This window comes from Nicotiana sylvestris, chromosome 10 (genome assembly GCF_000393655.2).
Source record: "Nicotiana sylvestris chromosome 10, ASM39365v2, whole genome shotgun sequence".
Classification (NCBI taxonomy): Eukaryota; Viridiplantae; Streptophyta; class Magnoliopsida; order Solanales; family Solanaceae; genus Nicotiana; species Nicotiana sylvestris.
In genome coordinates this window covers 128,187,513-128,200,772 of record NC_091066.1, presented here as the reverse complement: position 1 = coordinate 128,200,772, position 13,260 = coordinate 128,187,513, and the positions used below count along the sequence as shown (strand labels likewise).

The 13,260-nt window shown below is 32.9% G+C and overlaps 1 protein-coding gene across 1 annotated transcript; it reads right to left on the bottom strand.

Annotated features, from left to right (window-relative positions):
* Positions 1 to 4,755: 4,755 nt before the first annotated feature.
* LOC138879929 (uncharacterized) lies at positions 4,756 to 7,177 on the bottom strand. Its single transcript, XM_070159578.1, has 6 exons — positions 6,772 to 7,177; positions 6,497 to 6,705; positions 5,960 to 6,409; positions 5,774 to 5,863; positions 4,983 to 5,332; positions 4,756 to 4,915 (listed from the first exon to the last, which is right to left on the bottom strand). Exons 1-6 carry the CDS (start codon positions 7,175 to 7,177, stop codon positions 4,756 to 4,758), a joined length of 1,665 nt encoding a protein of 554 aa, XP_070015679.1.
* Positions 7,178 to 13,260: the final 6,083 nt, after the last annotated feature.

The window sequence follows — 13,260 nt, the reverse complement described above, 5'->3', positions numbered from 1 at the left end:
ATTTTTATTTGTAATAAGGTTCAAACCTGTAAAATATAACTAAATCTCTCATTACATGTTGTACTCTAACTACTAAACTTAAGCTTTATGGCGCGCAATCAACAATAACAACAAACCCAGTATATTCTCACAAGTGGGGTATGTGGAGGATAGTGTGTACGCAGACCTTACTCGTACTTTTAGAAAGGCGGAGAGACTGTTTCCGATAGACCCTCAGTTCAGTAAAAATAAAAAGAAGGGGCAATGACAATGACAAACAAACCAATCAAAAATCAAGCGAAAACAAAAATACTAACATTAGGTGGTGCAATTAAAAAAGAATGGCGCGCCATATATAAGTTAAGTTCTTATTTGGGGGTTGGCATGGGATGGTGAGGTGGGTGGGGTGGGGGCTGCCTTTTGAGGCTAAATTTAGTGACAGATAAGCCATAGAAGCCGCGTAGAACTGTGCACAGGAACCATACTGGTTTTTTGATGGTACGTTTTTTTGGTTTCAAATGGGTTGTGAACGCGTTAAGGCCTCAAACATTACTACTATTTTGTTTTATGCAATGAATTTTTTCTGCAACTTTTTGTGATCCTCCAGTTCTCACTCACTCTCACCTTCAAATAGTATTACTCTCATGTGTGCCATTATATTAATTATTGCTCCTCTCTTTATCTCTCTTACCAAACTTTTTCTTTTATTTTAAGTGAAAGATGATAAACTTGCATTTGTACCTCTTGGTCAGGGACAAAAGCCCGTGACAAGGGTAAAATCTGTAATTCTTCCTGTGGTTTAAGGATTTTCTTGGTATATTTTCTTCTCAATTATCTTTCTTGTGGCCACTAAATTCTCGAACCAGGATTGGTTTTCATTTTTTATTTCAATAAGCTTTTCAATGTGTATATTTCCCTTTTTCCAGCGAGGATATAATAATGATGTATAAATTAATCTGTGTGTACGTCATCTGACGAATTCTTGATGTTTTTGTGACTTAAGAGAACACTAAGAAATGGGCCTCCCCTATATACAAGCGGACTCGGTTTATTTTATTTCATTTTTTTTTATTTAAAAGCATTTGTGATTGATGGATTAATGAGTAAAATGTATAGTGACATCTTAACGGTATAGTTGTGTTCAAAGTTTTCTCAAAAGAATCCTTCATTATCTTTTATTTTTGGATATTTAAAAAATCTAATCTTGTACAATATTCACTAATATAGTTTCTAAAGAGATATCAACAAAAAACTGTTCACCATTCTAATTCGTAATTATGATAAGGGCCCCTATGTTAATGTTGTTTATAAGTACTAATTGGATGACAATGCAACAATTAGCAGTAGGAATTATTTATTTAGGATGATGATGCAAAAGTTTATGGAACTATTGTTAATGCAATTTGTATCCCAAGACACTCATCGCAAAGTGGAGGAGTTAAAAAAGAAAAACATAGTAACAAACAAAATAATAATCAATATTTAATTTAAAAAGCTTTACCAAAAAAGAAAAAATTTCAAAAGTTGAGTTTCTTATTACTTTTGACTACTTTGTAATTTATTGATTTGTATATTTTCAAACTCCAGTTGAAAATGTCATACACGAGAACATTATTTTAGACCGTTAAATGAGAAAAATGTCATACATGAGAACGTTATTTTAGACCGTTAAATGAGAAAAGAATAATTTAGAGAGTTTCACCGTAGATGTTTAAATTGTTACGTCCTATACTCAAAAATCCGATTGAACTAAATCTTACATCCTAGTAATCATCATTATCTTGTGAAGCGGACATGATTATAAACTTTTTACAACGCCACAATTAAAAAAAAAACAACCAGTACCCTTAATGAATTATTAGCTAATTAATAGCTATCATGCAGGGACTTAAAATTATTTGTTCAACAGTCTCACTCCTTTGGAGATTGCCTCTGAGGGAATTAGAATGATCCAACATGGCCGCCTTACATACAATGCTTTGGTTTCTAGTGCAGGTTAATGATGGAATGGCGATGAAATCCAGTAATCAGCTACAATTACAAAGAGCAAAATCAAGTAGCTGACCAACTAGAAAAAGGGTTATAAAGAAATTATTGATAGGATAAGAATTCTAGCAGTTCCTCTTGTGTTTACTAGTACTTTTATTTGTTGGGTAGATGTGTTAGAAACTACTTTTTCTAGACAATTTTTGGAACATAACATTAATTTAAAATAATTTCTGTACTACCAAGGAGCAACGCTTCCCCAACTATGTAAATTTTGCTCTATGATTAATTATAATTCATATTCGGTTTACCAATAAAAAAAAGTAAGATGTAAATACGACAAAATTTATTTATACTCGATGTTTATATATCAATTTATATTTATTTATGATAGTAAAAGTTAAAATAAGGTGAGAATGAGTATTTAACTGAAGTTTAGTAATAATAATATCTGTAATGACATATATTATGTATTTATTGGGTTGGTGTAAACATGATATATTAGGTATGCCAAAAATCATTTTTCATGGATAGAAATATTTTTTCAGTGTTTGATAGGTGAGTGTAAATTTGTAGAATTCTCAGCTAATCAGATCGAGCAACATGCAGATTAATCGATTGTCATTTCTATCTAGGGCATAGATTCTGTATTGAGAGGAGGACAGAGGAAGAAGAAGAAGAAGAGAGGAAGAAGGGAGTCGACTGTATTATTGAAAATGACAGTCTTGTACGATGAGGTACCTAATAGTGTATTTATAACAGATTTTGCACTGTTAAGTAATCAACTAGTCCCTTCTATCTTTCTTAATTGCCAAATGACCCTCGTAACTACTCAAGTCATCATTTCTGCACTTCAATACTCCCCCTCAAGCTGGAGAGTGGAAGACATCTAACACTCCCAGCTTGGATAATAACAGATGATGTTGTGCAGCTCCCAATCCTTTGGTCATCAAATCTGCTAGCTGCTGTTTGGTGGACAAATACTTTGTAGTGATCAGTCCTCTCTTGATCTTTTCCCTCACAAAATGGCAGTCAATTTCTATATGCTTTGTTCTCTCATGAAATATGGCATTAGCTGCTATTTGCAAAGCAGCTTTGCTGTCACAGTGTAAGTACATTGGTTTAATCACAATATTTCTCAGTTCTTCTAGCAGGCCAACCATCCAAACTGCCACTGCAACTGCTGCAACCATGCTCCTATATTCTGCTTTTGCTGAGCTTCTGTTGATTATTTGTTGCTTCTTAGACTTCCAGGATAGCAAAGAGCCTCTTAGTTTGACAATGTATCCCGTAGTTGATCTTCTAGTATTTGGGCATGTTGCCCAGTCTGAATCATAAAACACTGTCAAGTTGTTTGCTTCACCTTTCTTCAGCAGTATACCTAAGCCTGGGGATCCCTTGATGTACCTCACCACTCTCAATGCTGCATCTAAGATTGTTTAGGATTCTGCATAAATTGACTCAACACTTGCACATCAAAGCTTATATATGGCCTTGTAATAGTCAAGTAAAGCAGCATTCCTATCAATTTTTAGTATTTTTATGCATCCTCCAATTGCTTATATTCTGTGTTCCCAACATGGTTATCATAGTCTATAGTAGTTCGCTTATGATTGAGCTCCATTGGAGTTGCAATTGGCCCGCACTCACTCAAGCCTGCCTCTGAAATGAGTTTCATCGCATATTTTCTCTGGTTTAATACAATTCCTCTATGTGATCTTAGAACCTCTATTTCAAGGAAGTATCTCAATTTCCCTAAGTCCTACATTTTGAAATTGTGATGAAGAATCTTCCTTACTTCTGTAATCATATTGTGAGAATTCCTAGTGATCAACAAATTATCTACATACACCAAGATGATCACAATGTTCTTGCCACTGTAAAAAGTGAGTGATCATATGAGCTTTGAGAGTAGCCAACTTGCAGTAAGGCATTTGTAAGCTTAATGTTCCATTGTCATGAGGCTTGTTTCAAACCATATAGGGATTTCAACAATCTACATACCTTATACTTCCCCGGTTTGTGAAATCCCAGAGGTAGATCCATATAGACTTCTTCCGTAAGATCACCTTGTAAGAAGGCATTATTGACGTCCATTTGAAACAATGGCCAACATTTAGAAGCAATGACACTGATGATTGTTCTCACTGTAACCATTTTAGCTACAGGTGAGAAAGTCTCATAGTAATCTAATCCAACTTGTTGTATGTAGCCTTTAGCCACTAATATAGCTTTGAACCTGTCCACCTCTTCATTTTTCTTATATTTTATTTTGTATACCCATTTTGAGCCTATAGCTTGTTTTCCAATAAGGAGGTCAACGATATCCCAAGTGTGATTATCTTCTAGTGCCTGTATCTCTTGTTTTATTTTTTTATCCATTGTGGATCATGTGCTGCCTCTTTGAAAGATTTAGGTTCCACAAGAACTGGAAAGCTTGTAAAAAGCTTGATATGCCGTGGTAAGATGGCCATACCTAACACTATTAGAAATTGGAAATCGACAGTTCCCAGACAGCTTTGTAGTAGTCACATAGTCCTTTATCCATATGGGAGGATTTGTCTTTCTGGGTTCTCTTTGAACAGGTTGGGTAGGTAAGTTTGTTGGTGGTGGTGCATGCACTTTCTCAACAACAGGCTCAACAAGGAGAGCTTCCTCTGACCCCTCTCTTAATGTTGAATCTAGAGTATCTATCAGGTCCATCTGCTCTAGTGGTACAAGGATTGGGGCTATTTCTTCTTGTTCCAAGTCTGCAGAGCCGTGATCATTTTCAGGAAAATTAATGTCATCCTAATTCTTAGATGAATGAGTGTCTTCTTGAGTTACAACTTCTATAGGTGTTGAAGCGGGAATGCACTCTTCTGGTGAGATAGGCAGCTGGTGAAACATATCATCAGCTTCAACTCCTATATCCTTGAAAGGAAATCTGCCCTCTTGAAACACAACATCCCTACTTACAAAAAAAGGATTTTTGTTCAAGGTCATATAATCTGTAGCCCTTTTGAGTTTCTGAGTACCCAATGAATACAACCTTCCTAACCCTAGGTGCAAACTTATCTCCCCTAGGAAAGGGTGTTGCATGACATTGATAACCAAATACCCTCAGGTAATCAACCTTAGGTTCTTTGCCATATAATAGCTCATAGGGAGTTCTTCCCTTCAGAACTGGCGTAGGTAGTCTATTTATCACATATACTTCAGTCTTAACACAATCACCCCAAAACTTATAGGAACTCCACTTTGAATTCAGTGCTTTGGCCACCTCTAAAATGTGTCTGTGCTTTCTTTCCACAGTTTCATTTTGCCGTGGTGTATAGGGGCAACTAGTTTGATGAATAATACCATAAGAAGCCAACAAGCTATCACACTGTGTATTACAAAAATTTGTCCTATTGTCAGATCTTAAGTACTTGACATTAACAACAAATTGATTGTTTATTATCAGTAAAAAAAATTTCAGAACTACACACACTTCACATTTTGACTGTATCAGACATGCCCAGGTGTATCTATTGTAATCATCTACTATTGTGATAAAATATTATTTTTTATCATAGGTTGAAACCATGTATGGTCCCCAAACATCTAAATGAAGAAGTTCAAAGATATTAGTTGAATTGGAAACACTAGTTGGAAAACTGCATCCTAGATTGTTTTGCAAGAGGACATACATCACAAGTTCCTATTTCTACAATGCTGATTTTATTGTTCAAGGCTGATAAGTGTTGTAATGATTTTATTGAGTCATGCCCCAATCTGTAACTCATAAGGTTGTTTCTACTCCCTCATTTGTAATTTTGCCTTCCACCAGTGCTTTGTTTTCTGCATCCCTTTGCTTTATTATGTACAATCCTTCAGGTTCTCTACCAATCCCCATTACATTGCCACTGTAGAGTCCCTGCAACACACAGAAGTCAGGGTAAAAGGCAACTAGACAACTGAGGTCTTTGGTGATCTTTGACACTGATAGAAAGTTAAATTTAAAATCTGGTACATGAAGCACATCCTTCACTTTCTGATTTCCTAGAATCTGTGTGTTTCCTGTATGTTTAACATTTGAAGTCTTCCCTGTTGACAACTGTACACTTCTATATCCATCAATGATCTTAAGTGTATCTAGTAAATCCTTATTACAGGTTATGTGATGAGTGGAACGTGTATCCATTATCCAATCTTTTTCTGTGACATTGGACATTAATGAAACAATACCTTCCATGTTTATGAAACATTTTGCACCTGTAGGTTTGTTCAGCAGTCCTACTAGTTGCTTGTAATATTTTTGTGTTAGGTAATGCCCTTGTGGTTGCCCTTTAGAGTTGCTGGTTTCTTCTGCACTTGCATTGTTGGCAAATGTCCTGCTTCCTCCTGCAACATGGGTCTTTTTCTTGCTTTTAAAATTTGCTGGATATCCTACTATTTTGCAGCAATTCTCCTTCAAATGTACCTTATATCAATATAACAGATCTAGCATCCTACTAGATCTGTTATATTGAGGTCTGCCTTCCATCATAGTCAATGGGTCCTTATTCACATTAGCCACTCCTAAAGCCCTTTGACTCTTTTCCTGAGTCACTATGGCATAAACTTCATTTACACTTACTACAGGCCTTTTCATCAACACATTGCTTCTCACATTACTATAGCTTTTGTTTAGGCCCATAAGAAACCGCAACAAGCGCTGTTGTAATATGTGTTCAAGTGATGGTCTAGATTCTTCATAGTCACAGTCTGGTTTTGGTGCTAATATGTCTCATTCATTCCATAGATCATTCATTTTCGAATAATAGGTGGTTACAAAATCCGTACCTTGCCTTAGTGATGCAATTTCTGCCCACAAATGATAGATCCTAGTGAGACTGCATCTGTCAAACTTTTCCTTAAAATCACTCCACACCTTCTTTGCACTTGATGCAAACATGATACTCGATATCAATTCACTTGCAACAGTACTGCCTATCCACGACAACACCATCGCATTGCACTTCTCCCACTGCTCTGCTAATTCACCTCTATACATGTCTTTCACACAACTTTTGTCTACAAAACCAAGCTTGCTCTTTCCCCTAAGTGCTAGCTTCATTGCCTTGCTCCACAGTGCATAATTTTCTGGCCATGTGAGCTTAGTTGGCACTAAAACTAGTCCCGGAACATCTGATGCTTGGAGAAACAACGGATGATTGTGTTCTAGCTGTGTTACTTCATTTCCTGTCATTTTGATAAGTTTCGAGCTTCATCGATGTCAATTTACCAGAAACTCAGTCGATCCGCTGGAATCTCAGCGTGAACTCATCGGAGAACACTCTGATTTTAGAAACGTGCTCTGATACCATGTAAATTGTAGAATTCTCAGCTAATCAGATCGAGCAACATGCATATTAATCGACTGTCATTTCTATCTAGGGCATAGATTCTGTATTGAGAGGAGGAGAGAGGAAGAAGGGAGGAAGAGAGGAAGAAGGGAGTCGACTGTATTATAGAAAATGAAAGTCTTTACAATTAGGTACTTAACAGTGCATTTATAACAGACTTTGCACTGTTAAGTAACCACCCTAACCAACTAGTCCCTTCTAACTTTCTTAATTGCCAAACGACCCCCCTAACTACTCAAGTCATCATATTTCTGTACTTCAATAGTGAGTAAAAGATAATTTTCTCATGAAAATTATTTGAGTACTAAAGTTTAATAATATGTCTCGTATTAATATGGTTAAAGCTCAATCAATAAAACGAGTTACTAAGATTCCCCGAGCCTTAAATAATTGTAAGAAAAAAAAAATCGTCCCTAAATAAAGGAGAATATTTTTCTCCATTTCATAACTTTATTTCCGTGAACTAAACACTACTCTCTCTGGTCCATAATAAGTGATTTTTTGGCCTTTTTTTGTGGTCCAAAAAAGTGATTTTTCCAGATTTCAAGGATAAATTAATTTTTTTTTCCTACATTGCCCTTGGAGTAAATAATGTTGGAGTATGTGTTAGGAGTGTTTATGTGAAGAGATAGTAAATGTTTATATGGTCAATTTCATTGCTAATTAATATTAAAAGGCGAATTTCTTAATAAATGTGAAAACAACCAAAAAATCACTTATTTTAAACCGGAGGGGATAAATAATAGTCCTTTTAAAGAAAAAAATCTTCCTAGAATAAAACCTTCTTATAAGAAACACACCCTCGAATGAATCCCAGATTGTCCCCAGTAAATTTATTTTAGTTTTGGTGAGAACATGAGATAATTAAAGTTCTATCTTTATTACCAAGATATTTGGTGCCTTCTGTCGGTTTGTCAAATGACCTATAGTGTCACTCCTCCAGAATTTTCGACGTGTAAATTTTGGTTTATTCAATCTCGCTTCTTTACCAGTTTACCTCCCTTGGGTCAATTGCTAATTGCTATCACCGTAATGATTGTAGGTTCATGATAGTGTCAGCATCTTTTTACTTTTCTTTTTTCAGTTTTCTTTCTTTTATTATTCCTACTGTCTTTATTTTAAGACTTTTTTTTCTTTTTCTATCTTTTTGCTCCTTTTTTTTTAATTCTCTTTCCCCCATTTAATAAAAGGGAAATTCCAGCAAAAAAGTCAGTTCTGAACTTTGATATTGTTTTATCCTTTTTTATTTTATAAAATTTCAAATTAACAACTTACATTATGTTGGTGCAGTTTCCCTCCATAAGTCAATATTTTGACATTCTTTTTGTCCCTTTTTTCTTTTTTCGAAAGAAAGTCTGTTAGATTTTAGGAAGAGAGCTGGAAAATCCAGCTCCCATGTCATTTAATCAATAAATTTAACAATCTTCTTTCATTTATCATAGTATATATCATATTCGCAGATTATTTTTTCAAGTATCGAAAATGAAATGCTATTTATGACCAAAACCTCAGAACAGTCGAGATAACAAGTTTTTACTAACGGCCAAATCTGCAAAGCCCCTAGAAAATATCCAAACTTATATTTTAAATCTTGAAAGCAGAATTTGTTTGTATTAAGAGTTGGGACAAAAAATATTGGATAGGTATGGCCCCAAATACAGTTGTTTTGTTTCCCACACGGTGTATTCTTATTGGAACACCGATTAATTTAGACCGTATAAGACCTATTAAAAAGAGAAATACTTTTTATTAGGATTTTTTTCATGTTCAAGACTTAAACATAAGACCTTTGATTAAAAATAAAAAATGAAGTATCATGTTCATTCCATCAGAATCTTCGGTGGTGTCCCCAAATAAAGTTAAAAACACCACAGGTTTGTCAACCATGGAGATAAGGCACCCCTGCTTTAGGGCCCGTTTGGTCATAAAAAATTATTTTTTTCGAATTTCTTTTATGTTTTCGAAATCAATATTTGACCATGAAATTTTCAATTTTTATTTGCGGATGAATCAAAAGTTATTTTTCAAAATTTTTACTTCAGATCACTCACAAAAGGTAAAAACAATCCAGAATTGTATTCATGCCCAAACACAACTCTAATTTTCAAATATCATTTTCACTTGGAAAAAAAATTCACTTTTTTCCGAAATTTTACAATTCTTATGTCCAAACGCCCACTTAATTTCTTCATACTTGCCAACTAATAAGATGTTTTTTCATATTATATAATATTGATTTATTAGCTGAACACCTAGCTAGTTTAAACTCGCCAGTTTGTTGGTATAAAACCAGGACTTTCTCGTCTTCAATCCTTAAATGGAATCAATGCTTCAGTCTTTAGTTGTCACTTTGTTTGTTCTCTATCAAGTCAACTTTAGCCTTCCACCATTAATGTTTCCTGTTAAGTGCAGATGACCCTCTTGGATTTTTACAAAATTTGTGAGTCGTCCTTAGTGTTCAAAATTGGCTTTCTTTGCATGCGCCGTGCTGTTCATCACAGCAAGCAAAGAAGTACTACCAAATAATAATGGCACTTGGTTTGCGATGTACAAAAGTAGATGTAACGTGTTTAATTGAACCCAATATTTTCTAACATGAGATATAGATATAAATGTGAAAGTGTCTTGAATTTTACCAAATATTAGATTTTATATTCATAATTCAAAATTGAATTAAATTTGTTTAGTACTAAGAACCTTAAATGTTGATCCATTAAATTTAAATACTTTTGTAGCCACGTGAATAGCCTCCATCACTACTTGCAATCTTTGCAAATTCGCACATGCAAACAGTGAAATACATTACTAGAAATCCGGAAAAAAGCGATCAAAATTTAGCGACCAAAGTTGGTCTGTGGGAAAAAGCGACCAAAGTTGGTCGCTAAACTAGCGAAAATAATAAAATAAATAAAAGAAACAAAATAGCGACCAAGGTTGGTCGCTACTTGGTCGCTATATTAGTCAAAATGTTGACCCGGACTGGTCAAACTTTCTTGGTCAAACATTTACTGAGATTAGTGACCAATGTTGGTCGCCAAAGTGGGACCCACCTACAAAATTTTAATAATTATATTATTATTTTACAAAAATTATAAAATATAAATATATATAATATAAAAATTGCGACCAACGTTGGTCGCAACTTAAAGGGTAGGAAGATACCGTCCAACTTTGGTCGCTTAAATGGGACCCAGTTATACAATTTTAATAATTATATTATTAATTTAAATATTATATGAAATATAATTAAATCTGATTTAAATATAGCGACCAACTTTGGTTGCTAAACTAAATTCTTGAATAAATGTCGACCAAAGTTGGTCTCTATTCAGGTCAACAATGGTCAAAATTAAAAATCACTTTTGTATTTACTATCTAAATAATATAAATGTAAGTCGTTAATACTTTTGTAATACAAGGGATGAATAGTACTACGAATCGTGCGTGTGTGTGTGTCTCTCTCTCTCTCTCTCTATATATATATATATATATATATATATATATATATATATATATATATATATGTATGTGTATATATATTCAATCTGTAGCCTTTTCTTTTCAAAATTAATGTGTTGTCTTTTATTTAAAAGTAGTCTTGGGATTTACAAAAACTTCCTGAAGAAGTCTTGAAAGTACTTGTATGTGCTAGTACTATGCTAATTGACTGCAGGTACGTCCTGGACAGGTTAGGTAAATATATATAGCTTATATATATATATATATATATATATATATATATATATATATATATATATATATATATATATATATTATGCACTGAGTATAAGTCTATTAGGTAATATTGTATCGAATATAGCTTATATATATAATATATATATACTTACGCTATACTATGCACTAAGTATAAGTGTATTAGGTAATACTGTATCGAATATAGCTTTTATATATATATATATATATATATATTATATATATATATATATATAGCTTAAATAGAATTAAAATCCTAAATTTATACTACATATGTACATAATTTTAAATTGTATTATATATATATATATATATATATATATATATAAATTTATACTACATACATATATATACATATATATATATATATATATATATAATTTTAAATTGAATTAAGAGTAATATAATTTTTTTAGAAATAGCGACCAACTTTGGTCGCTATTTCTAAAAATTCAAAACTGATTTACCTACCAAAATTGCAACCAACTGTGGTCGCTATTTTTAATTTCAGACTGTCAAAACCGGGATCCCCTCCCATTCTTTCTAAAAAATTCCCAAAATCTCTCTTTTCTCTCTCACACTCAAACCCCTCCCCCCTTCCAACTCCCAGCACCAGAGTCCCCACCCACGCCACCAACGACCACCGCCCAGCTGTCGCCGCCCCGTCGCCGTCGCCTCTGCCGCTGCTGCGTCTCTCTCCTTCTCCACCTCCTAAAAATTCTAGGTTAGAATTACAATTTATATCTTTTGTATAAGCTTATAATGTTTTGTTTATGCTATGAATTAGTTTCAAATGACTAGTGTTTCAATTGATTATTTTGCATTGTATTTTATAGAAACCTAGGGTTTAGGTTGTATTTATCATTATTTAACATTTTATAAAAATCTAGGGTTTATAGAAATCTAGGGTTTATATAAATGTTAACATTTTATTTAACATTGTATTTAACTTTATTTAACATTTTATAGAAATCTAGGATTTATAGAAATTTAGGGTTTAGGGTATGGGTTGAATTTTTAGGATATAATCATAACTTTTAGTTTATGTTTAAACTCGTAGGATATAAATATAACTTTTAGTTTTTAGGTTTTGTTCTTGTGAATTGAACTTGTAGGATATAAATTGAAATTTTAGGATATGAGTTGAATTTTTAGGATATGAATTGAAACTTATAGGATATGAGTTGAACTTTTAGGAAATAAATTGAACCTTTAGCATATGTATTGAACCTTTAGGATATGACTTGAACTTTTAGTTTATGTTTAAACTCGTAGGATATGAATATAACTTTTAATTTTTAGGTTTTGTTCTTGTGAATTGAACTTGTAGGATATAAATTGAAATTTTAGGATATGAGTTGAATTTTTAGGATATGAATTGAAACTTTTAGGATATGAGTTGAACTTTTGGGAAATAAATTGAACCTTTAGCATATGTATTGAATCTTTAGTATATGACTTGAACTTTTAGTTTATGTTTAAACTCGTAGGATATGAATATAACTTTTAGTTTTTAGGTTTTGTTCTTGTGAATTGAACTTGTAGAATATAAATTGAAATTTTAGGATATGAGTTGAATTTTTAGGATATGAATTGAAACTTTTAGGATATGAGTTGAACTTTTAGGAAATAAATTGAACCTTTAGCATATGTATTGAACCTTTAGGATATGACTTGAACTTTTAGTTTATGTTTAAACTCGTAGGATATGAATATAACTTTTAGTTTTTAGGTTTTGTTCTTGTGAATTGAACTTGTAGGATATAAATTGAAATTTTAGGATATGAGTTGAATTTTTAGGATATGAATTGAAACTTTTAGGATATGAGTTGAACTTTTAGGAAATAAATTGAACCTTTAGCATATGTATTGAACCTTTAGGATATGACTTGAACTTTTAGTTTATGTTTAAACTCGTAGGATATGAATATAACTTTTAGTTTTTAGGTTTTGTTCTTGTGAATTGAACTTGTAGGATATAAATTGAAATTTTAGGATATGAGTTGAATTTTTAGGATATGAATTGAAACTTTTAGGATATGAGTTGAACTTTTAGGAAATAAATTGAACCTTTAGCATATGTATTGAACCTTTAGGATATGACTTGAACTTTTAGTTTATGTTTAAACTCGTAGGATATGAATATAACTTTTAGTTTTTAGGTTTTGTTCTTGTGAATTGAACTTGTAGGATATAAATTGAAATTTTAGGA